Source organism: Danio rerio, chromosome 3 (assembly GCF_052040795.2).
Source record: "Danio rerio strain M-AB ecotype USA chromosome 3, GRCz13ab, whole genome shotgun sequence".
Taxonomy (NCBI): domain Eukaryota; kingdom Metazoa; phylum Chordata; class Actinopteri; order Cypriniformes; family Danionidae; genus Danio; species Danio rerio.
Window position 1 is genome coordinate 18,196,418 of NC_141023.1, and position 25,442 is coordinate 18,221,859.

At 34.9% G+C, this 25,442-nt stretch overlaps 1 protein-coding gene across 2 annotated transcripts; it reads right to left on the reverse strand.

Moving 5' to 3' along the window:
• Positions 1 to 2,199: 2,199 nt before the first annotated feature.
• On the reverse strand, positions 2,200 to 25,442 carry e4f1 (E4F transcription factor 1). 2 transcript variants are annotated; one of them, XM_087242928.1, is made up of 14 exons: positions 25,300 to 25,440; positions 21,258 to 21,364; positions 18,661 to 18,751; positions 17,392 to 17,540; positions 17,188 to 17,308; positions 16,650 to 16,963; positions 13,541 to 16,561; positions 11,237 to 11,461; positions 9,204 to 9,318; positions 8,903 to 9,120; positions 8,631 to 8,829; positions 5,770 to 5,933; positions 3,071 to 3,133; positions 2,200 to 2,961 (listed from the first exon to the last, which is right to left on the reverse strand). In XM_087242928.1, the coding sequence occupies exons 7-14, from the start codon at positions 13,757 to 13,759 to the stop codon at positions 2,611 to 2,613; spliced, it is 1,554 nt and encodes a 517-aa protein (XP_087099054.1). In that variant the 5' UTR covers positions 13,760 to 16,561; positions 16,650 to 16,963; positions 17,188 to 17,308; positions 17,392 to 17,540; positions 18,661 to 18,751; positions 21,258 to 21,364; positions 25,300 to 25,440; the 3' UTR covers positions 2,200 to 2,610.

Here is a 25,442-nt window from a genome sequence, read left to right on the forward strand (position 1 = left end):
GACAGGTCGGGGATTAAATTATAGCTGGAAAAAAGACAGAAGCCATTAAATGGGCATATGTGAGGGCCTGAAGCATTCCAGCATGTGTGGTAATGAGCTGATAGGAGGGAGAACACAGACAGTCAAGGTGACCAGAGCTTCATAATGGCCCCAATCTGCCAAACTAAAGTGTCTACTGCCTTACTGAAACAACAGACCCAATGTGAAACAATACAGTCACCAAATCTCAAAATGACACGCCATGTAGATTTGTTGACTTATCCACAATGGGCTCTATTTTAATGATCTAGGCGCAAATTCTAAAACGCATTAAGGGCATGTCCGAATCCACTTTAAAGGACGGAAATATACAGTTTAAGCTGCATGGTCTAACAGGGTTGTGCTTATTCTCTTAATGAGTTCTGGCTGTGTTTTGAGCATAACGTGCATTAAACCAATCAGAGTCTCATTTCCCATTGTCTTTAAGAGTCAGTTGTGTTGTGCCAAGGCACATTTGCTATTTACATCACAGGCTGTAGAAAAAAAGAACGCTTTACTAGTGAGAAAACAGTTAAACAGGCCATCTGCAATGTGAGGATAAAGAATGAGCCTCCTCCATTCTGCCTCTTTACCCTCTCTTCATTTTACTTTTACTCAACTTAACTCCTTTACTTTCATGGATAAGAAACGCTGTTGTAAACACTCCATTGAAGACATTAGTTAGCTTACATGTGTAATTTAGTTTGATTTGTTTCAAAGATTTGTTTCAAAACTATTTCTAAATTCAGTTATAATTTTCAACCAAACAACTGAGTTATATCCAAACACACCTCCTATTCTTAAGCCCAATTTGGTGACGCATACATCTCAAAAAACCTGACAGATGGACAAATCTAAACTTGTTTTTATTAAAACAAATATAAATATGCATATAATAAATAAAATTCTAATAATAACATTATACAAATGCAAATTGTTATAAACAACCTGAAAATAAATCACCCTGAAATGGCATGGAGGCAGTGTTTTTTTATATTTATGTAGAAAATAATTATTTTTATAATATTTTAATCCTTAAATTTTTTCATATGTAAAGATATTTATGTATTGCTGTACACCCTGTGTGAATTAAGCAATATGTAAGAATTTTGGACCTGCATAGGCTCTGCACTGGACTTTAGACCAGCTTTTAGTTAGTAAACAGCGCAGTCAATTTCAGTTCCTCAAAACGCACCAACAACGCACCTTAACACACGACTATTTTAGGCCGGCACACCCATGAGCCTACAAAGTGCCGCAAATGGATTTGCTATTTAAACAACATGGCACAAAACTTGAAAATTAGGGTTGTGCTGGTCTGAAAATGGCAACAAATCAAGTCGAACACGTCTTGTGCCTTATTGCGCCAGGTATATGATAGGGCCCAATGTGTATTACACTTTGATAATAATGAAAAATCTTTCTGGAGCATCTACATAAACAAATTATAAGAATTTTGGAGCAAATTATGATTAATTCAGCTTGTTACTGATGTATTATACTGTCATATTATTAAATAAACATAGCCTTTATAACCTACGGTGAAACACTTTTTTCCAAAACATTCATTCATTCATTTTCTTTTCAGGTTAGTTTCTATATTAATCAGGGAATGAACCGCCAACTTATCCAGCATATGTTTTAAACAGCTGATGCCCTTCCAGCTGCAACCCATCACTGGGAAACACCCATACACTCTCATTCATACACACATACACTACAGGCAATTTATCTTACCTAATTCACTTATAGCACGTCCTTGGATTTAAGGGGGAAACCAGAGCACTCAGAGGAAACACATGCAAATACGGAGAGAACATGCAAACTCCACACTAAATTGCCAACGACCCAGCTGAGGCTCAAACCAGCGACCTTCTTGCTGTGAGGCAACAGCGCTACCCACTGCGCCACCTATTTCCAAAACAACAACAAAAATCTATTATGTGATATATATTATCTGATGATCTGTTCCACTAAGTTAGCAGTTCTCAAGGTTTTTGCTTTATTACCCCCTACTCATTATCCAGGTCTGCATGTAAAAAACAGGGTCTAACTGTCTTCACTAAAAACTCAAGTTGATTGTAATTGATTGTTTTATTATAATCCTATTTTTAAAACTTTGTTATAACACCCAAAATCAAAAACATTGAGAACTGACCAATGAATGGAAAAACACAGAGGTGCATAAAAATATATTTAATGTTTTGTACTTTCATTCCCTGCCAGATGTTCTAAAGGCCCTGTTATTGGTGGCCACGTGTAAGATTACATATTCATGATGAGTCGATGATAGTCGTTTATAATTATATGACATTCAACAGGAGCAACATGTTCATATGTCAGCGTCACTGCTATAAAGGCTGAACATACAAAAGAAACGTATTGTTTAATGTCTGAAATTAAAACAAAAACGACATTACGCCCTATTAATTCAGTAGCGTTTCTGTTAAAAAGTTTTTAATACTGAAATGATGTGTAACTGTATTGAGCAGTGCAAAACATGTAAAACAAGGCCTCCCAGAGAACGGAAATGCTACACCAAGGCTTGCAATGCAACAAATAAAAATTTATAAGATAACTAAAATGTGCATGTCAGACCACAACCACAGTTTGGATTTCCACTTCTTCAGGTGAAGCGATGACGTACTGCTCTTCTTGCTCGATTGTTTCAACGTTTTCGGCTGTTACCATGGTAACAGTGGTGTGGGATGTCTCATCGGTATCCTCTGTTGTTGTGGTAAGGATAGTGCCATCGCTAATGGCGTTTGCGAGTGTCATCGCTACCTGTTCGGTCAGGCTCTCTGGTGTGGCGATGGTGATTGTGTCTCCAGAGTCTGAGATGCCTGGAGTTTCGTCCGCGGTGACGTTTCGAACGATGATCTGGTGGCCTCCATGTGATTGGCTGACGATCTGCTGCACTACTTTCATGATGTGACTGTCCATCTGACGTGAGACACATGTGCAATGTGGTTATACGCCAAAACGCTTGCAAACATTTAAGCTTAAGTGCAATAGAAATTTCAATGATAAAAATGAAAACTTGAGAAATCACCTGCTGCTGATTGTCTTGAATTATTGCCACTTCTTCTCCTTGAGCTGCTTCCTCAGCTGGAGCCTGCAAAAAATAGACCACAAATACATAAATAAACAAATCATTTCAAAAACTAAGTGTTCTGATGTTTAGATCAATATTTGGCTATTATTGGCAATCCATTTTATTTGTTAGCGTTGCACAATATATCGTTTCAGCATCAATATCCCAATGTGCGCATCCGCAATAGTCACATCACAAAGATATGCAATGTTAAGTCTGGATTATAGTTGACCTGGAGCTACAGAATTGTCTTTAAACACTGTGTTTGTATGGAGTTTATATGATTTATAGAACAGTTTCGAAAGTTTTTATTACTTTAAATATTGGCCTTTGTTTCTAGTTCTTGATCTAAGAATTTCTGTACCTGAATACTGTTAGACTCCTCAGAAAACCGTCAAACAGAGCTATTCAACTATCTTGTGAAACTATTCATATCGCAATATTTATCGCAGAAAAATAAAATATCGCCTTATCAGATTTTTCCAGAATACTAGTAATATATTAGTTAGGGTCTGAATAAATAAAAAAAAATACATTAATAGATAAAAATTATATAATAAATTATTTTGTCTTTTTATTAATCAAAGAATCCTAAATGAAAAAAAAATGTGCTACAGCTTCCACAGAAATATACAGTATCACAACTGTTATTAACGTTGATAATGTTAATAAATATTTGCTGGGGGAACAAACCAGCATATTAGGCTGATCATGTGACACTAAAGACTGGAGTAATTATGCTAAAAATTCATATTTGCCTCATATGAATCAATTACATTTCTTTAAACATTCAAGTAGCTACATTTTGTTTTTAGTTGAGCCCACACTTTTGGTACTATAAATTAGGGTTGTATTGTAGTATTGTGATACTATGGCTCCAAAATAATGCAGATGCCACAGTAGTTTGTGAACGATAGTATCGTCGTTAACAGTCTATCTACAATTGATAATGTTGCATGTGGAAAAGTCACTAAAATACTTACACGTTTGTACAGTAATAGATCATTTTATTTCAATTGCCTGTGGAGCCCTTTAAGGTTGCAAAACTATGCCGAATTCACACCTCTCATGGTAACCTATTGCACATTTTCTAACGCTTCAGTTAGAATCTGAATCTGTTCATTTCTGCTCCCGTCAATATGATTTAGTAGCTACAACAACCGCGACAATCTCTTTAAAAGGGCGACACAACCAAAATTAGAATTACTTGCCTGATAAGACTAAAACAATCATTAAATACAAGAAAAACGAAAGAACGAATACATTTTAGGTAAAGTGATGAGCAAAGACTTTTCTTCAGTAATAAAGGACTAATTCAATTCACGTAAGCCTATTATAACATATAAAATAAAGTATTTCAGAGAATTTTCTTTACTTTATGGATTTGAGTTATGAATTACATTATCGCAATACTACTTGGTATCATGATACTTTAGCTGGTATAGTATCGTAACATGAATGACTGGTATCACGACAACTATAAATAACATTGAAGATCAAATACATTGCAGATATGCATGCAGTGACCCTAAAATTAATTGTGTCTTGGTTTAGTATTTATTTATTATTACTATCATTGTTGTTGTTTTTGTGTCGTTTTGGACTTTTTGATATTAATTGATGTTTCTTCTCTTTGAGGCCAACTCCGCCTTGCACCTGCCGCTAATCAGGATTGTCAGCTTTATAAGCGGAAACTGAGTGTGAGTTTAGGTGGCTCTTTGTTTTCCAGCGCGTGTCTGACTGATCCTACCCGATCTTTACTCTGTTGAGAGCATGACCCGTACTTGCTGAGAATCTTTATGTATCTAATTGTCCTGATGACGGTCTGAGAAATCTCGTGCAGCCGCTGTTAAGGAGCCATGCTGGTGGTGTTGCTGTTTATTCGATTTTTTGTTGATCTTTGTTTTAACTATGTATTTTTGTATGTTTGTTTGTTTAATTAATTATTTTGATTGAGTAATATTGGTAAATTAATTATTTATATTTTTGTAGCCATTTTATTTTGATAGACACGTTTTTGGTCTCTAAATAAATAGAGAATGGTATATTTATGTTGCAAACCGCTTCCTAGACGAGCCTTAAAAAAATGGGGTTCGTAACAGTTGAAATCAACAATTGAATCAAATGACCACAGAATACACACAAAATTGGTCTGATTCATTATTATAAAAATATGTTAAATGTATCTTTATCCATTTTAAATAAATGAACATTTTTCTTGTATTAATTTTCCTGTCATTACATTCACACCAGCAATATATCAGCTCTACGGATACTGACAATTCCTATGAAAAAAACTTAATGATATAACTATTATTAATATGTAATATGCACATATTACTTGCCATTTAAAGTGATTGTTCACCTAAAAAATTATATCTTTGTCATCATTAGCACCCTTCACCTGTTCAAAACCTATTTGAGCTTCTTTCTTCTGTTGAACACAAAAGAAGGCATTTGGAAAAATGTTGGTTGACAGCACCCATTGAAATGACCCTACTGTGGAAGTTTATGGGCGCCATCAATCAGCCATTTTATAATATCTTCTTTTGTGTCCAAGATAAGAAATGCATAAATGTTGAAAAGCACATGAAGGAGAATTTATTTTTGGCTGCACTATCCCTTTAACAAAACATACAGTAGCACACAGCATTTACCCCGATGATATACTCCTGAGTGTCAGCCACGACTGAGGAAAACTCCACCAGCACAGCGTGAGGGTCGTCTGATACAATGGTTGTGGAGACACTCTCAGTGGTCACTTCCTGCTCCTCAGAGTTCACCACATGTTCACAGTCCTTCAGCTGTGCAAAACAGCCTCCTGAACAAGACACAAATACAAAGTTATTAACAAATAAAGGTCTTAAAGGAGTCTGGAGTAATTCAATCTTTTTTTTCCATCATCTAATGCAATGGTCTCAAACTGGAGGGTTACAGCTCTGCATAGTTTAGCACCAACCACCTCCAACTCATAACTGCTTAATACAGGGTCATGGAAAACCTGGAAAAGTCATGGAATTTTAACATGGCATTTTTCAGGCCTGGCAAAGTTTTGGAAAAACAGAAAAACCCATTAAGTTTTGGAAAAGTCATGGAAAACAAAAATCTGTATACTGTCCTTGGCCAATCACATACTCTCACATTATTAGTGCGGTGTAAGCATTATCTGAATCAATTTTACATTAATATAAATATAAATTGAAACTAAATAGATTGTTGTGTGTTTTATGATAAGCTGTAATAAATTTGAACATGCATTGTTTTTTTATCACGCATATGTAGACATTGCATGAAACATTAGGTCATGAAAATGTACTTGAAAGTCTTGGAAAAATCAAGGAAAAGTCATTCAAGTTTAGTAGTAAAAATGTGTATGAACCTGTTAATAGTCTCTAGTAGTCTTGAACACCTTGATTAGTTGGATCAGCTGTGCTTGATTAGGGTTGGAGCAAGAGCTGCGGACCTCCAGTAATCCAGTTTGAGACCTATGATCCAATGTTTAATATGAATCTAAAGCCCCGACTGACATAAAATCCCCTTTTTCATACTCAATTTTATCCCATTTACTGCAATACAGTTTTAAACTTTATGTAAAGACAAATTTGCAGGTCAGAGGGTGAAATCTGGAATGCAGTGAAATATGAACATACTTTGCGCACGTTTGCATTTCTGTTCTCCTGAATTTGCTAAAGTATGAATGACGATGGAATGAAAAGTATAGGTTGACTATTGACTGTCATCAACATAATCAAAACTTTGCAGAAAAAACCTGTTGTACATGATCTACTACATGTTTTTTAGTTGTTGTTTTTTTGTCATATGGCAAAACAGTTTGACTTTTTTATCAGGTAAAATCTCTCAAGTGTCAGGTCAACCAACAAAAACAAGAATATCAAGCTACATGTTAGATGCAATATTGGATATTTATTTTTTATTTTGCCAAGAAAAAGGAGAAGAATATTTGCATGTTTCATAGCATACACTGTAACCAATGAATTAAAAATCTATTTATTATAAACTTTATGGCATTGCTTGCTTCACAGATTATATACAGGAATCAGAGAATAAAATTCAATACCATTTAAGACCTTTTTAAAGACTCTTTCCATACATATTGTAACCTTATAACCACTTTAGGTTTCATCCGGAAACACTTAACTTACAGTATACACTAAATATTAATGTATAAACTAATCCAAAACTAAAACATTTCTCATATACTAAATAAAAATATATTACATCTAGCTTATTCAGCAGGTTGGCGCCTGCTGCATGATGTAAAATCTAGCAGGATTTTATTGATTTTATAAACTACACAGCATTCTAATATTCACAAATTTAAGTTTAATCAAAAATGTTATCAAATTTATATCTTGCAAAAATAGCATTTAATCAAAAACTATAGCTGTGTCTCATTTTAGAGGCTGCATCCTCCAAAGTCCTTTGAAGTCCATACAGGCTGAACCGAGCATTTTGAAATGAGACAATTTAGCCTACAGAGGACGGATCTCGTCACCAGGCAAGCAAAACAGCTGCTGTTAATAAGCGCTGATAAAATTTGTAATGACTTTTTTTTAAGTGATTTTAAAACTTATTTTAAAATAATCTATCTAAATCTATCTAGCGATCTAAAAGCAAAACAAGGTTTATAAAAGCTGCAAATTTATTTCCTTTGATCCATACATGTACACATAAACTGTCTATAATCTATAATCTGTCTATATCTCTTTAGTAAGACATGCCAAAGTCTTTGTTTATGTTTTATTTATTCATTTATTTTTTAACGTGTTTAGATATCCAAGTAAAATAAACGGAATTCATACATTTAAACTGGAGTTTTCTTTTAATAGCGTCCTGCCGTTATCAGCGCGCAATGATTCTTGGGACGTTCGAGGCCGTGAAGGATCCACCGGTTGTGTCCTTCATTATCTAGGAATGATAATTCTTTTGGGGGGGGGGGGCTCAGACCATATATGAGTTTCTGCAGATTTTGTGTGATGTAGAAATTAAATTAAAGAGACAGTTGTTGTTTAACTGTATTGGTTATTAATCATATAAAATGTAATTGTAAGCTTGGCAAGTAGTTTTAGAGAATTTGATGTTTCCCCATTCAAACAGAATTGCCGCCAAGTGAAATGACTTGTCTTAAAGGGACTTTGATTTACTACTATTTAAGAGCCCTAAATCTCTCTACATTGATTTATTAACTTTTAATATTTTTAAGACCCCGCAGACACCCTGCTTCAATTCTTGTAAACAGCAAATCTAAAGAACCATTGGACTTACAAAGCCCTGGAAGTACTGATAATAAAAACAGTTACTTGTTCAAATTGTAATTGGGTCGGCTTTGAACATATGAGCCAACCAATAAATCCCTTTAAAACTTTTAAAACGCACTCACATTCAAAACTCTTGCACACCCTTAATCTTAATATGCCAGACAGCCTAATACATGCTTTTTAGTACTGATGTGCTTTAATGAATGCGAGTATAATTCGATTAATTCACACTGACAGACCTTTAGCTCGCAGATGGCGGTTCAGAGTTCCATGCTCAGCGAAGCCCCGTCCACATTTCGAGCACTTGAATGGCTTTTCTCCAGTATGATGTCGGATGTGACGCACTAAAGCGCTCTTTTCCCTGAAGCCACGGGAGCAGTGTTGACACACGTACGGCTTATCATCTGCATGAGTGCGATGGTGGACTTGAAGAGCATTCTGAAACAGGACAGAAATGATTTTAAGATAATAACATATAAACCTTTGGACAGTTTCAGCATATTAACCTCACCTTGGTCTTGTAGCTCTTGTCACAGAAGCTGCAGTGGTACGGCCTCTCGTCTGAATGCGCTCTCATGTGTTCGCGCACATGTCCGATGGCTTTAAACTGCTTGCCGCACTCTCCACATTTGTAACGGCGCTCACTGACGTGTGTCTCCATGTGTTTCTTCAACACATAGCCTGTCAGGAACTCTTTCTGACATGTTAAACACTTAAACGGCTTGTAACCTTTGAAGGGGAAAAAATAATCAGACATAGCGCAATTTCTAACACAAAGTGCTGTTAGAAATCAACTCATGAACGAGGCCTACCAACATGCCCTTTGACATGGACCCTCAGGTAGTTCAATGTCTTGAACATTCGCTCACAGTGGGGACATTTGTATAACTTTGACTGGACAGGTTCTACTTCCTTCACCGATGAATCCTATAATGGATAAGAAAAGGGTTAAAGTAAATTCCCATGATCAACACTGACATGTAACAATTCATTTATTTTTTAATTTATTAAGCTTAACATCTACTTCAGTTGCACATTATCACTCATAATGCAGGCATGCTCACTCACCAAAAAAGGTTTTAAAGGTTGATAAATGACACTAGATGCACACACTTTCAACTGGTGTACGTTTGTGCCCATTTGGGCAAATAGTTGTTAGTGTGTGTTGTATTCTTCTTAAATGTGCTTACAAATCTGTTGTTACGACTGAAGTTTATTTATTTATTTATTATTGCGAATTGTATTCTGTCTTTTTCTTTGTCCCGCCTTCTTGTTGTTTTTCTGTTGTCTCATAGGCTCCCATACCGGCATATCTTGAGTTCTGATTGGCTGCTGGTCAAGGAGGCATGTATAAAAAGGAGCTTCCGGCAGAGTTCGGGGAGCTCATTTCTGCTGCGTTCGGTGTTTGGAGTGGAGCTCCTGGGTTTCCCTCACCCCTCCGGCCGATGACCAAAAACCAATTTTGTACTAATGTTCATCATACGTTACAGTATTTTGAGAGTTTGAGCGTGTAGGGGTGGCCTGCCTATTTATTTGATTTCTTTTGACTATGTTTATGTTTAGGGAGTAAGGTAAGCTTTTTTTTGTATTTATCTTTAAATAGTAATAGGTAATTTAGAGCATTTACTTTATAGATTCTTTTGTTTATTATTTTGGCCTGTGGTCACCCTGAAGAGATGCTCATTTATATTAACCACATTTTTCTATAATAAATCTATTCATATATGCTCTCGACTGAGTTTCTGAGTTTGGATGTCGACCGAAGGAAGTCTTTTTTTATGCATTAGGTTTTTGTTTTGTTTGGGAAATCCACCACTCCAACACATTTGTTTTTCTTCGTTTATTATGCCCATGTTGTTTCCCCTAGACTTTGGGCGTAATACTGTGCACATTAAGTAAAATCTAAAGTATGCTAAATTGTTAAGGTCATTTAATTATAAACTAACTTCATCTGTCTTTGTGTGCCTCAAAAGGATAAAATGTCTTTATATTATATATGTCAGGGTTCATACTGCAAAGTCATGGAAAAGTTTTGGAATAACAAATAAACCTTAAATGTTTTGGAAAAGTCATGGACATTTGTTTAACAAATCGTCACCTTCGAATTATAAGGTTCTATCTGCGTTCTGAATGATTTTACAGATATAACAATAAACATAGACTATATAGATTGTCACATGTTTTAGATATGCTGTAATAAATTAGAAATTTATATATATTTTCTCAATGTACATTTTTATTATTTACCACATGGACATGGACATTGTAAGAAACATTAGGTCATGAATATCTACCTGAACGTTTTAGAAAAGTCATGGAAAAATCCTGGAATTTTAGTAGTAAAAATGTGTATAAACCCTAATATGTTCATAAGCTAAATGTGTATCAGTTGAGTTTGATGACTCAGACTCAGATTCAGCTTTATTATGATATACTAATCAAGTCAACTTAAAAGATTATCAACAATTATTCAATGTTGAATAATCACTGGCATCCCTAGTTTAACATCTGTGTCAACCAGAAGTTGCTGAGACTTTTATTTCAGTATGTTGATGTACTTTCTGCTGAAACTAAACAAAAGATTTTGTAGGGGGCTTCTTTTGGCATTCCCTCATAGGAAACTAACAGTAAGAGAGGCATGGTTAAGGATATTGTTGCTGAAGCCATCAAAATGACATTAATGGAGAAGGTAGCAAATGCAGAAGCAAATAGTTTAGACTTTGATTGATCTCTTTTCAGTGGATTAAATTGCACCGAGTAACTGTTCACCAAAAGAATACCAATATGCTCTAGTAAAGTAAACAGTCTTATATGAACATTTAAGTCTACACTTGGTGAAACTCACCTGCGTTTCTTCAGCTAGGGTTTCGACACACTCTTCTGTCACCTGGATCTCAGTGATTCTGGTTTCAGTCTCAGGGGCCTCCAGTACTGCTTTAGGTGACTGGGCCTCTGCCTGCTCTGCTGCCTCCGTGGCTTCGGTCTCTAAAGCGATGCCAGAGTTGATGATGGCCTGGCAAATCAGATTGTCCGCTTCAACCACAGTTGCAGTTTGAGGCTGAGACACAACCTGTTACAAATGGAAAAACCTCATAAGACTAGTGCAGAATCTAGCTACAACTTGTGTTTAAAGAGCCCATATTATGGGTTTTTGAAAATTCCCCTCCATGTAGTGTGTAACACAGCTCTAAGTGAAGTGAAGTATCCAGCTAAGGCTTAAATCTGTAAGAGTACAGTGTTTAAAACGGTTGATTCATCTAAAAAATAGTCGACTCATAGTGCTTCAAACGAGTCGACTTAATACCGAGTCATTAGGTGTTTCGCCATGACGTACGAACGAAACCAAGTTATTCACGTGCACGCGCAAACCCGGGAGATTTCAAACCTGAGGCCCCGCCCTCTGACGCAGAAACCCAGACACACACACACACACACACACACACACACACACACACACACACACACACACACACACACACACACACACACACACACACACACACACACACACACACACACACACACACACACACACACACACACACACACACACACAAACCCACAAACACACGCACACAAACATGCCGGTCGATTGAAGTCACACTGCAGATGGATATATTGAGTCTCTACCCAAAGATGAAACATCAACATTATAACCAAGCAGTTGGAAACTTCTGGAAGCTACATGCTACAAAGGCTCAAGGATCAGTAAAGAGTAACTTACTGCTGGACGTCAGGATGGGTTTCTTCCTACCTTTCTCAAGTGTAAGTACGTGCGGTTAAAGTTGTTGCCTCGTTGACTCTAGCTTGCAAATGTATTTAGTTGTGATGTGTTACTTGTAACCGCGTGTACTGTATCAGGTTAACTGGCTATATTCTGTTATCACGTGCTAAGTCACGTTAAAAACGTGACGCGTGCTGCTTGGTTTACGAAGCTCCGTGGACGAGGGTAGTGTGTGTGCGCGTGCGCTGTCATCCGGTCCGGAGGTATGTGTGTGTGCTTGTGTGTGTGTGCGTGCGCGCGTTGTCGTCCGGAGGTGTGTGTGTGTGCGCGTGCGCGCAAGGACGAGGGCAATGTGTGTGTGTGTGTGTGTGTCTGTGTCTGTTGAAAGAGCAGAGTGAATAAAGCTATGTGATCTCCTCGACAGTTTTTGGAGTTTTTGCTCAATAAAATAGTAAGTCGTCTGTATTTTCAAGTCCATCATCTGTATTTACATTGACCCACTGGCAGCTAAAATCCACGCCTACACTATCGAGCGTGTATGAACTGTGATTACTTTTATATTGCTGATTAGCTGTTTGGCTTTTCACTCTGACTGAAGGCAGTCGACCAATCGCAACAGGCTGTCATTGGTCCGATCAGCGCAGATTAGCTTCGCGCTAAGAAGGGGTTTGGGAACAAATGAATCACTGGACGATTCATACGGGAGTCGCTGGGATAATTAGGTAAAAATAAATGCAGATTATAAGACCATGAAAGTGTTTTTTGACCTTGCATGCATATTAGACTGTTGTTGGAGACCCTTACAACCAAGATATGACCCTATTTCATGTATAATATGGGCTCTTTAAACTGTCTGTGTACTTTTCAAACATCTGGAAATGTCCTTTAAATATTATAAGCAAGTTCCTTGAAAGATGTTTTGTTAAAGACACAGCATGGCTACTTAAATCATCTTCATAATGTAAAAGTTTGCAATGGATGCAACAGATATCTAATATTTTAATGAATGTTTACAAAATTAATCATCTGATGTGTTATAATTTATTTTATAATACATTCATTAAAAAAAATAATCTTTTACAAATTTTGGCCCGAAAATGTAAAGAAATGATCCAAAAACTAAAACAATAATGCTTAATAACAACTTAAAATTATACATATTAAAATTATAAATATGCTTAAATATATTATATATACACATATATATTAATTTTTCTTTTTTTTATGAAAATGCAAAGGTAAAACAAAATCGGACCAAAAAGAAAAAAAAGACCTGCTTAAACACATCCAAATATGCCAAATTCAGTCCCCAAAGAAATGCAAGTTATTAGTCTAAATAGTTTTTTGAAATGGTTGAAGATCAATTCGAGATTTGTGAATCAGAAATGTTTGTAATTCATACAAGTCTACAGGTTTCATTCTGACCTGTTGCACTTCTTCTACCACCTCGATCTGGATGATCTCCTGACCAGCTTCCACCACTCTCACAACAGGAATCTGATCCTTCTCAGGTTCAGGAGACGATGGTTGAACTTCTGCAACAATACCCAATAGTGAGCTTGGAAAGAAATTTAAAGGAAATTTCCTTAAAATGTTGATCAACAACAAAGGTAATCTTGGCATACAATGAAAATTCTTGTTCATCTGCCGACAATTTCTTTACACTCGCTAAGGGCTAGGACACACCAAGTTGACAGTCGGATGTTTGGCTTTGTCGATCAGCGTCGGTCTGGCTAGTTGGTTTGGTGTGTCTCATGTTGGCTCTCATCAGATTAAAGTCAGAGCTCATTGACCCGATTCAGCATGTCAAATCAGCACCAGCTAAAGAGAGAGTTATGACGTATTATTCAGAAATGAATAAGAGTGCAAGTGTGACGTAGTGAAGTGACGTAGCAAGTAATCAAGAAGGAAATCGTCTGTAATTTTTCTGCACTTCTCAAATATTTGCAAACAATATGGTTTACTAGATTATCAGACATATCTGCAGGATCGAATCCCTCGGTGGTCAGTGACAATATATGTGATAGTTATACTAAACATTGCTATGTTTAGGTTTGGTTATGTCTCTGGTTGCGAATGACAAAACAGATACCGTGCCTCGCGAGTGGGGAAAGCGACGTCCTCCCAACCATTGGTAGAATGCAGCTTTAGAGTCAGTTGACTGTCTTCCGTTTGGTGTGTTCACGCTTAGCTTTTTAGTCCAAATAAGAGTAAATGTGAGCTAACGCGAGGCAACAAAATAGTTTGTTTTCTTTGACCCTAGATGTTTAGCATCGGCTTGTGTGTGTACCTGCCTTAAGAGTGTTTGATTAAAAACTAGCCTAAAGCACCATTTGATGTTAAAAATTAGCCTAGAGCGCCATCTACTGTTAAAACTTAAACTTGAGTGCCATCTGTTGTTCAAAATTGAGAACTGCAATGTATTCCAAAAATCGAAAAGAAATAATCATGACTCACAAAACTGGAACTATTATCCCAGACCTAATATGCATAGTGATTTTAAGCTTATTAAAGATTTTTAAAAATGAATGGCATCTTACTAGGTGGTATTTAGAGTTTAATTATATATCATAATTGTCGTTTCCAATGTGCAAGCTTACATTGTTGTCAGTATGCCACCAAAAAAAAACAAAAATCGAAAACACCTCTTAATGGTCTACAATTGATTGCATAACGAAGCCTAGAATGCATTTAGAGGGACCTTATAAATCATATCTCAATAAGTGACCCCGGACCACAAAACCAGTCATAAGTGTATTTTGTATATATAACTCATCTGAAATATAGTTTGTTAGTGTAAGACTTAGATACCACAAATATTTTGATGTCTTTGAAAATTCAAACATGAGTTGAAAACAGAGATAATCGGCTCACAACACAGCAGGTAGGAATGCTCAAAAACTAGCTCCCCTCCTTTCTTCCGTTTACAGTTGAAACATCTCCTGAAACACTCTTTGGTCACTCAGTCCCTTTCACTCTACTCACACAGAAAGGTCATTACAAAATATGAATGTTCTATATTAATCCAAGTCACTTTATCTATCATGTTTGATATCATTTGAAATGTCTCAGTGCGACTCGTACAATGGTCTCATTCCCTCAAAACCACTGTGAAGGGTGTGCCTTTCCTATAGGCAGAAACTCTTTCACTAAATGCAGTTGCCTTTTGTTATTCACACCCCTTTCCTCAAGGAGATTATTGGATTGACTACTTAAGTTAAAGTTTCTAAATGTTTGGCGCGATTCAGTTATCTAGATCAGCCCATGGCGTGGAACTTTATGTTCCATGTTATGTATATTTTGAAGTCAGGTATGCATCTTTTAATCTTGGATTTATCTTTGAGAATTTAATATCTTGTATTGATCGTTTATGAATTGACTGAACAAATTAGCATAATATACATTTACCTGGCTAACAAATTGTTATGGTTTGAATTATTCAAACAGAGTTCGTGTTATTATCTCTAGTAGATTACGTCCATAAAACCACAAGCCACTGTACAGGTTAGTAACGGACTAAAACACGGTAGACGGAGCAGCGTGGCACGCTATATGATGTTCTTAGAGCTCCGACTAACACATTGGCATTAATTCATGTATACTTATACTGTAAAAGGTTATCTAAGGGGATAGACCTCCATCTCTAAACTTATAATACTATTTGGATTGTATAGTAATTACTCAAAGTTATTAATAGTTAAAGTAAGATTGGTCTGCTTAATTTTATAGTAATGATCATAATATGACTGAATAGCTCTGTTTGATTTAGTAGATAACAGATCTATGGGAACCGCATAAAAAATATCCTAATCTGAGTAAGTAGGGCTCTGCCTTTAAGGACAGCAGTTAATTGCACTGTTTAGTGACCAAGACTGACATGCTTGTGTTTAAGAGATTGTATACTCAGCCGGTACAAGACTAAGGATGCTATAGAAATCCGAATGAACAAGAATAACATACAATAATGAATCTAAGAGAATATTCAAACATAATCTAGAGTAATGCAAAAGGAAATGAAATAACCTTATTAATGTTTTTTAAATGGAGTCAGATAAAACGAGGATAAATATATTATTACTCTAAACCACCTCATACTAAATTGGAGTCAGATATGAGTCAAGTTTAAAGTAAATCAACATTGTGCACTGGAAAGATCAAACACGCAGTGAATCTTCATCCACTAGTAGACAGTATTGTACAGTATTGTACTAACTGGCTGGACCTTACAGTAAGAATAAGACAATATTTAGCTGAGATAAAAAACTATTTGCACATCCGAGTATCTGAGGGTTAAAAAAATATATATAAATACTGAGAAAATGTTCATTAAGGTCATCTAAATTAAGTGTTTTGACAAATTTACACTAGGAAATATACAAAATATCTTCATGGAGCATGGTCTTCACTTAGTATTCTAATGACTTTGGCATAAAAGTAAAAAAAAAACTATAATTGTGACGCATACAGTGAATTTCCATATGTTGTCAAAAATGTACATTTGCAACGTGAGACTTGATTTGTGGTCGAGGGTCACATATGAGCTTTGCTTTTTATACCTGTAAATTGTTACATAAATCAGAACAAAAGCACGCTCAACTAATATACTTGGGTGTTTTTGTCAATATCGCACAAACCTAAAATATATTTATACCCAATAAGGGTTGTTCAAGAAAGCCATGTTGGGATGTGAATTACCTTTTCGAATCCCATCCTTGCTGACAAGTATTTCTTTACACTGACTGTAGCGAATCTTCTCAGTACAAGGCGTGAGAGACTTCAGATGCCTAGTTAGAGCACCAGACTCTCTGAACGCAAGTCCACACTGATTGCAGCGGTACGGACGCTCGTCTGACAAAGAAATACACCAAACTTGATAAAAACCCAATTGGTTGAAAGTGTGTGTACATAATAAAGCTGCTGCATTATCATATTAAACAAATAATGAACAAAGAAAATCGGCACAATAGTGACAGTCTGCCAGTTTTTGTATGTTTAATAAAAACACCAAATAGCCATCCCTACCCAGTAGACAGTCCAGTATAATGACACAGTCTCACAGAGCTTAGACATACCCGTGTGTCGACGTTTGTGTCTGATTAACGAGCCCTTGGTCCTGAACGCTGTTTCGCACATTTCACACACAAAGTTCTTCTGATCGCTGTGCGTGAACATGTGGGTTCTCAGAATATTTGTCTATAAACAGATCAGTTTTACAGACAAAGTGAGTTTTGTGTGCTTATTTCCTTTCCTTATTTCCAAAAGATTTAATATCGTACCGTTTTAAAGGTCTTTGCACATATATCACAGACATATCGCCCTTCTGTGTTTAGCTTCCAAACCACTTTTGAAGGACTGGAACTTTCATCCTCGCTTGTAGAGCGGCTTCTCTTTTTGTCTCCAGATGCCACCTTTGCATGTTGCTTCTCTAAAGGAATAAAGAGAGTTAAAAAAAATGGATCGGTGAATCATGTTAAAAATAAAATAAGCTGATCTCCTTGAAGAGTTGATACTGTATATAACTATGGTGAGCGGATCATTTTTTGGCCTTGTTTGCATCTGGTATTTTTGCTGATCTACAGTCTACATAGCATTACATACAGGCTATAACAGCGGCTAAATGTTTAAAGCTTTTCCACTTATAGAGGTAGTTGAAAATGCATTCAACCAAGTAGATTTTATAGTTTAAATATTTGGAATGTGCTCAAACAGGCACAAAAGACCATCTAATCTCTGTTTTAAGTTCTTAAAACATTATGACGTGTAAAATGCGCAGGCCATTTGAGATGCAAACTAAAAGGCAACAGTGCTAACCACTGAGCCACCATGGCAATCCTTCAAAAATTGCAGTGAAGGTAATTTTTTTTAGAAAAGCACAATGTATTCTTGCCAGAGTAGAAGTAAAAGCTGCTGCTCTGTTTTATGTTGTCTTGTTTTGCATTCTATTAAATGCATAAGCGTATTTATACTGTAAGCCTGGGCAATAATCGACAGCAATTGTAATGTAAAGCCGGTTCTAATAAACCTCCAGCACATGCTTTCAGATGGAGCAACATTTACTACACAAACCTATAATACACTGATAAGCTATGCAAAGATTGATTTAATCACATGATAATGACATTGAGATAATGGTTGTGTGATAATGGCAGCTGTTTGCATCGCTTTTCAATGAGCTAAATCTCAGTGTAGTAAATGCTGCACTTGAAAATATCACATATAGTAACATTTTTACTGCAAACTCACTTCATAACATAACATAACATAACATAACATAACATAACATAACATAACGATGTTAAGACAAAGAAAAAGGTCTATTATAACTGCAACATATACAGTAGTCAACATTTAAATTGGATCAAATGCTTTTCGTAATTGTCCTAAAACAAGAATGGGTGGGTTTCAATAGTTTTAGGACAACTTTGATGAAAGGTCTTTGATGAAAGGTCTTGTTCCACTTCTAATGTTGACTATTGTAGTCCTCGGAATATCAATAACAGAGATATTTAAATGACTTTGATAGCAATACTGTAATACTGAAGTACCTCCGTTGGCAGTTGCCGTTTCATCAGATGAACATTCATTTTCACTTGATCTCACCTCAACGGAGACACCTTCATTCGGGACGACATTAGTCTAAGGGACGAGACAGAAACATCAGCATTGGCAAATCAGTTTTGCATGACTGTTTAAAGGTTTGGGGTCTGTCAGATGAAGGAGGTTTCATTTATTTTATATATATATGTATATATATATATAAGTAAAGAACTTTATTGTCATTGTAGTTGTACAACGAAATTTGTTTGGTAACTCACAGAGACCAGCAGCAACATAAAAAGAGAGAAAAACAAACAATAGACATAATACTAAAATATAAGAGGCAAGATAAAGTATACTAAATGTAATAAGTCACATAAAAACCAACAATAGACATAATACTAAAAATATAAGATGTAAGATAAAAATATACTAAATGTAATAGTCACAGTATTTACATTATGGCAAATGAGTGCAAACATGAATATCCATAAATATCCATATATATATATTTATATATATATATATATATATAAAAAGAGTAAAATTTAAAGCTAAGCTTTCAAATATGCTGATTTGCTCCTCAAAAATATTTCTCATTGTTACAGTTGAAAACAGTTAAGCTGATTAATCTTTTTGTGGATTTGTTCAGAATGAATAGAAAGTTTTTAAAAAATGATCTTGTCAGGCATATTTCAAACTAATTATTTGATGAAATATTAATAGACTTTGTTATTAAAGTGCAGACCAGAACACTCAATTGTCATTTTAAATCTTTATACTTTACTACTATCCTTCAAATAACAAGTGTTTACTTTTAAGACACTTTTAATCATTTAAAATATTAAAGAAAATATAATAAAATTAGGGATGCTCATAATAACCGATTAACCAATAACCGAAAGATTACGTTAATAATATCATAATAGTAATAGTATCAGTAGTAGTATCAGTTAATTAATTAAAATATATTATTATATATATTTTTAAAGTTTGGCTGCATAAGGGGCCGATCACAACGAACACGTTTTTTGTTGAGAGGGGAATCTTTTGAATGGTTTACTAACGGCCTGCATGCCTTACGTTTTTGTCGTTGCACGCAGTGTGCTCGCAGTTAAAAAAACTCAACTCTGAGCGGAAAAAGCGCGTTACGTCAGTCGCACCTTTTTCATTCTTTAATCAAATAAAAGCAGAAGTGGAGTTTCCATTGATTTAAATGCATATTTACCATGGAGCGATCAATTTGAGGTAGCCTGCTACTTTTATTTAATGGTAAAAAAAAGAATTCGACAAACAGTATATGCCGGTTCTTAAAAAGGATTTAGTCAGTGTTTTCGTTTTGTAAAGTAAACTTGTCATTTAAATGAAAAATATCTAGGGCAGGACCATTTTTTTTTCTTTTCATTTAGTTTATTCTGTTTTTCCAAGCTGTTGGAAACGCTGCAGGTGCTTGAAGATGTGCTGTTGTTCTGATGTTCTGTATGCTTTTGTTCACGTGTTAAACTAAATCAGTATTTTAAAATGCAATATTTAATGTGTCAGACACAAAATTGACAGGCCTTTTTTTAAAATTAAATAATAATATTAATCTGACAAGTTAACCATTAATATTCGGTTAACAGGCGGCAGTTGTCAGTTGGCAAAATTAACCAAACTGAGCATCCTTAAATACAATCACTGATTCTTTGGCACATTTTATAAAGCTCAGAATAAGTATGTGATCTAAATTTTATTAAATACATTTTATTAGAGTGATGATGGAATCGAACATTATTTTACTTTCACAAATGTTATTTAAAACAGACAATTTAATATGTTAATATGATAATATATCTTTTTTTGTATATTATAAAGTTATTTGTACTGTATTAGTGTTTACAAAGCCGAACAAGAGACTAAGGCTGCAAATTAGCCATTAGCTAGAAGCCTATATGTGAAGCATTGGCTGATTTAAACTGTAGCAATGTTATACTGCATTGTCCTTGCAAAATAGAAATAATAATAATTATTATTATTTCTTGCGCATATAAAAACACTTTAAAATGTAGATACTAAAAATGGGACATCTCATATACTTTTGTTATGGATAAAAATATTTATGCTAGGTTGTTTTGAATTTAACCTTAAAAAAACTATACAATTTATTAATTATCACACATTCATTACACTAATTCATTTCTGAATTATACATACCCACTGTACATACGGCTGTAATTATGTTCATATCTATCTACATACTTCTAATTAATAGCAACCTGTACAGTATATTCATCTATTGTTAATACAACCTGTATATAATTGTTTATAGTACATGCATATATAATTATCACAATAGTTTTCTATAATTGCACTTTATAACTTATACCTTTATCCTGCATTTGGTGCTATTGCACTCCTGGTTAGACCTAAACTGCATTTCGTTGTTTTGTAACAAATGTGTAATGACAATAGTTGAATCGAATCTAATCTAATCAAGCATTTTGGGTGTTTATGGAAAAAAAAGCCTTGCTAGAAAACACAACTCACTTCACTAGTAGTATACACTCAAGTCATCATATAATGAAAGTATCCCCTACATGAGAAATTATAATAGTAACAAACAAACCTGAGGGTCCTGAATACGCTTGCAGCTGCGGCTGAGTTTATGTTGGATGAAAGCATCCAGGGCAGAGAACTCGGCCAGACATTTGCCACATTTATGAATATCCTCATCTGAAAGGGAACACAAAAATATTGACCTAACTTCAACAGATCATATATTTAGAAAATAATACAGGGCTCAACAATAAGGACTGCCCGAGGGCCCTGGGCCAGCATGCCAGGCACTCGGGACAGTAGACAGGATTGTCACTGGCCCGATCTGTGCTGCCTTGTCACAAAAGTTCAATTTGCTTGTGACTATTTGTCAATTGTGTATGAATACAGTCTTAGAATCAAGAAACCGTTTTGGTTCCTCTTATCTGATTGGATGTTGTGAGCATTTTGTTTTTTTGTAACTTGGAAAAAACCAGTAGAGCGAAGTGACGTCAACATCAAATTATGAGGCTAAAAGGAGGTCTTGGAAGCAGACATTCACGTGGGTACAACGCAACGGTTTGCTCATATACATTTATTAACATTTTTTAAAATTCTAATTCAAAACATTTTTGACACAATATTTTGAATGTGGCTAAGAAATAGCTATTAACTTTTTCCTATTTTTAATAAATTTATTTATTTTGGTGGGGCCAGTGAAAATATTGGCAGGGCAAGTAAAAATCTTTACTGCTGGCCCAATCGGGCCAGTAGAAAAAATCCTTAGCGTTGATCTCTGTAATACTGCACATAATGAAGTATTTTATAAATATAAATAGATTTATACAACTTTCATAGACCTACACACTAGATATCGAATTCAGACCCTGAGCATGTGTCAATTGCGCCGCCACATTTGTACAGTGCTCCCGGGACATATGTCATTCGACCACACTAGTCAAGAAGACAGTGTGCGGGACTTTAGCTATTAGATTTAACAGATAGGGAGGATAATATATTTATATGCACACAAACACACGCTCTTTGTCATACCCATGCGGTCACGTATTCATCAATGAAGAAAAGTAAAGTTAAAATGATAATTTTCGTGATTTCGTGAAAAATATTTGCATACCGAGTTACTGACCAACGGGAAAACTTCCGATCATAAATATATGTGTATAAATCTCTTTCTCTGAATGGCCGCAGTCCTCCACTGCACCTTGGTCCTGCATTAATTTCAAAGCAGCGCTACCCTGTACTAAAATGGCAGCTTTATTGACGCGCTCCTTCTAATAGACAACAATACCGTAGGCGACATCTAATTTAAATATCTATGATACTTTTAGTTCAATATTAAAAGTAAAACACACTATGTATCATTTGTGCATAAGATGCATAAAACGCTATCCATAGAATAATTATGTAGTCTTTTAAAATAAGAAATATTAATTGTGTATTGAGAGCACCTAAAATGCAAGCCATTATACTTTACACTAAGAAACCATGTGCTGAATCACTTAAAACAGTAGTAATATTTTTTTACTTTTTAAAAATTTATTTATTTTCCTTCTTTATTAATTTAATATTTTTTCCCTTTTTATAGTAATTTAAGGTTCACTGTTTGGGCTTCCAATAACTTTTCTTCCCTGTCGTAGACCTCTTTCAGCACGGTTTTGAATACCTATTTCTATTTGTCTATTAACATTCCTCTATTTATTTATTTTTAACTGGCTTAATTTTACCTTTACTTAACCCTAAATACAGATTTGGCTTATTGCCTTTTTTTGGTTTGGAAATTAATTGTTTTAGTATGTCCTTGTCATTACTCTTTAGTTCACTTCAGCACTATTATTAATAGTAGTATTTAACAACCTTTATATTGGTTATTACATGTATATCTATTTACTTTCCTATATGCTGGTTGTCTATGGCAGTGGTTTTCAAAGTGTGGTACGTGTACTACTAGTGGTACGCAGGCTTCCTTCTAGAGGTAAGCAGAGGAATCTATGAATAATTAAAGTAAAAAAATAAACACTTTTACCCTTTGACGCGTACGATAACACTGATGTGATCAGTAAACTGATTTTAATAGGCTATATCTTTTATTTTATTTTCAATTTTCTAATGTTTGTTATATATTCTATCATTTGAAGCTAATTTCCTCCCCGTATTTGTAACGGTTGTTGGGGGGTATCCTGTACTTAGACTTAGACTTAGACTTAGAAAACTTTATTTATCCCGCAGGAAATTGCTTATGTAATGACTGCCATAACACACAAAACACAGAAACACAAAACCACAAGACAAAATAAATAAATTAAATAAGTGAAATAAGTCACATAAATCCAACCAATCTATAAAAGGAAACAGCCACAATACATAAGCATACAAACTATTATATAAGATATTACACTTAAAAGAATCAGTGGTAACTAATACTATTAAGTCATATATCAAGTAATGAAGATAATATTAACCAAAACCAATAATATTCCACAAAAAATATTTCAGTAGTAAAGTGATTCAGCACTCATTTAAAAAACAATGATATTGCACTAAAAATATTTAAGACCCAGTAAAAAAAACGTACAAATATTGCACCTAGTAGATTATTGCACATCATAAAACATAATGCACAGACTTCCACACACTAAAACCCGTAATAAGTAATATATGGCACGAGCAGCAAGGTATAGCATAGATTACTGTAAGGGTAAGTGATTGTATTTTTAAATCCAAGTGTTGACAGGTATGGTTTAATGACTTGCTTTTCTGACACCCAAAGCCTACTCTAACGTGCAGTAAGCAGATCTAACTTCTAATTTAAATATGTTATTCAAAATCATATTCAAAATACACGTTAATTTTTAGATGTCATAGTTATGCAAATAAGTCATATATACATGCAACATCTATTTCAAAATGTATTAATGAGTTTTAATGTGAATATGACATATAGCTTATATTTATGATGTTTAAGTAACATTTCTAGGTTTTGATGAAAAGGCTACTATATGATAATACTTTACATTTATATACAGCAGTTTTCTTTTTACTTTTTAAGAATAGTGCCATTTTTATTTAACTTTTAGAAGCACATTTAATTTAAACTTTTTTTTTACATGTAAGCACAGTGTTAATGTTCAAACTATTTATAATGTTTAAAGTGGCTGGCAATAATAAATATTCTCAATAATAGTAATTAATCTGCTTGTTTGTTTTTTTTAACTGTGCAGAGCTGTAGCTGCTTAATTAGGCATGCAATGCTACTGTATTTCAATACTGCTCATTATGGTGGTACTTTTATGAGGTGGTACTTGGTGAAAAAAGTTTGAGAAGCACTGGTTTACGGCATGTTTATCTGTGTTGGAAAAATACAAAATAAAAGAAGAAATTTGATGGAAAACAAAAAAACAGTAGCAATATGAAATATTCCATTACAATTTAAAATAACTGTTGTGCATTTAATATTTTATTTTTACATGTAATTTAATTCTGTGATTCAACGCTGCAAGTTTAGCATCATTATTTCAGTCATGAGCTTTCAGAAAAGTGATCATGGTGCATTTATGGTTATTAGGAAACAAACAGATTTGTAATATTAAACTTTTTTTTAAATAAACAATACAATAATATAGTGTTTATTAGTGCATTTGGGAAATGCTAGCCCTAAAACTTATTCCTAGAAAAAAGAAATATGAATAATAAAATTAGACTATATAAATCAAAGTTCAAAATGTAATTTCTCACACGGGATCTTAAAATAATAGTGTAATCTTAAACTAAACACATAATAGGAGCTGATATGCTGTTGTGTAAATGACCATAGTGAGTTTGAAGAGTTGTGATTTGATTTTTCATTAAAATCTACCCAATCCCAACACTCATATCGTGATATCTTTCTTCATAATATCAAGCAGTCTCATGAAAGAAGAACATGTTTGGTCTGTCAGGTCTTCATCCAGTACAGAGTACAGACAGATGCTAAAGCAGCATTAGCAGCCTAAACATGCTAAACAGCCAAAACACACTGCAGCTAATGGAGCCTCTGCTAGCGAGCCAAATAAACGGGCCCGTGCATTAAATCGCGTTTTTCCCGCGTGACTGTGTCGCGTCTCCCGGTTTTCTACCTTCGTCCCCGAGTGTGGTCTGGATGGTGATGATGTTGCTATGCTCCGTTTGGTCGGTAACTGTTGCTGCCGTATTATTATTTTCTTCAGTCATGTCGTTCCAAGCCTCCGTCTCTGTCGCAACGCTACAGCAGGGAAAACAT

Excerpts from the sequence above, each read along its gene's own strand:
- e4f1 (XM_087242928.1), bottom strand. The coding sequence starts at position 13,759 with ATGAACAAGAATTTTCATTGTATGCCAAGATTACCTTTGTTGTTGATC. Across the intron at positions 9,121-9,203 it reads CCATGTCAAAGGGCATGTTG|GTTACAAGCCGTTTAAGTGT; the intron begins GTAGGCCTCGTT and ends TCCCCTTCAAAG. Across the intron at positions 8,830-8,902 it reads ACAAGAGCTACAAGACCAAG|AATGCTCTTCAAGTCCACCA; the intron begins GTGAGGTTAATA and ends GTCCTGTTTCAG.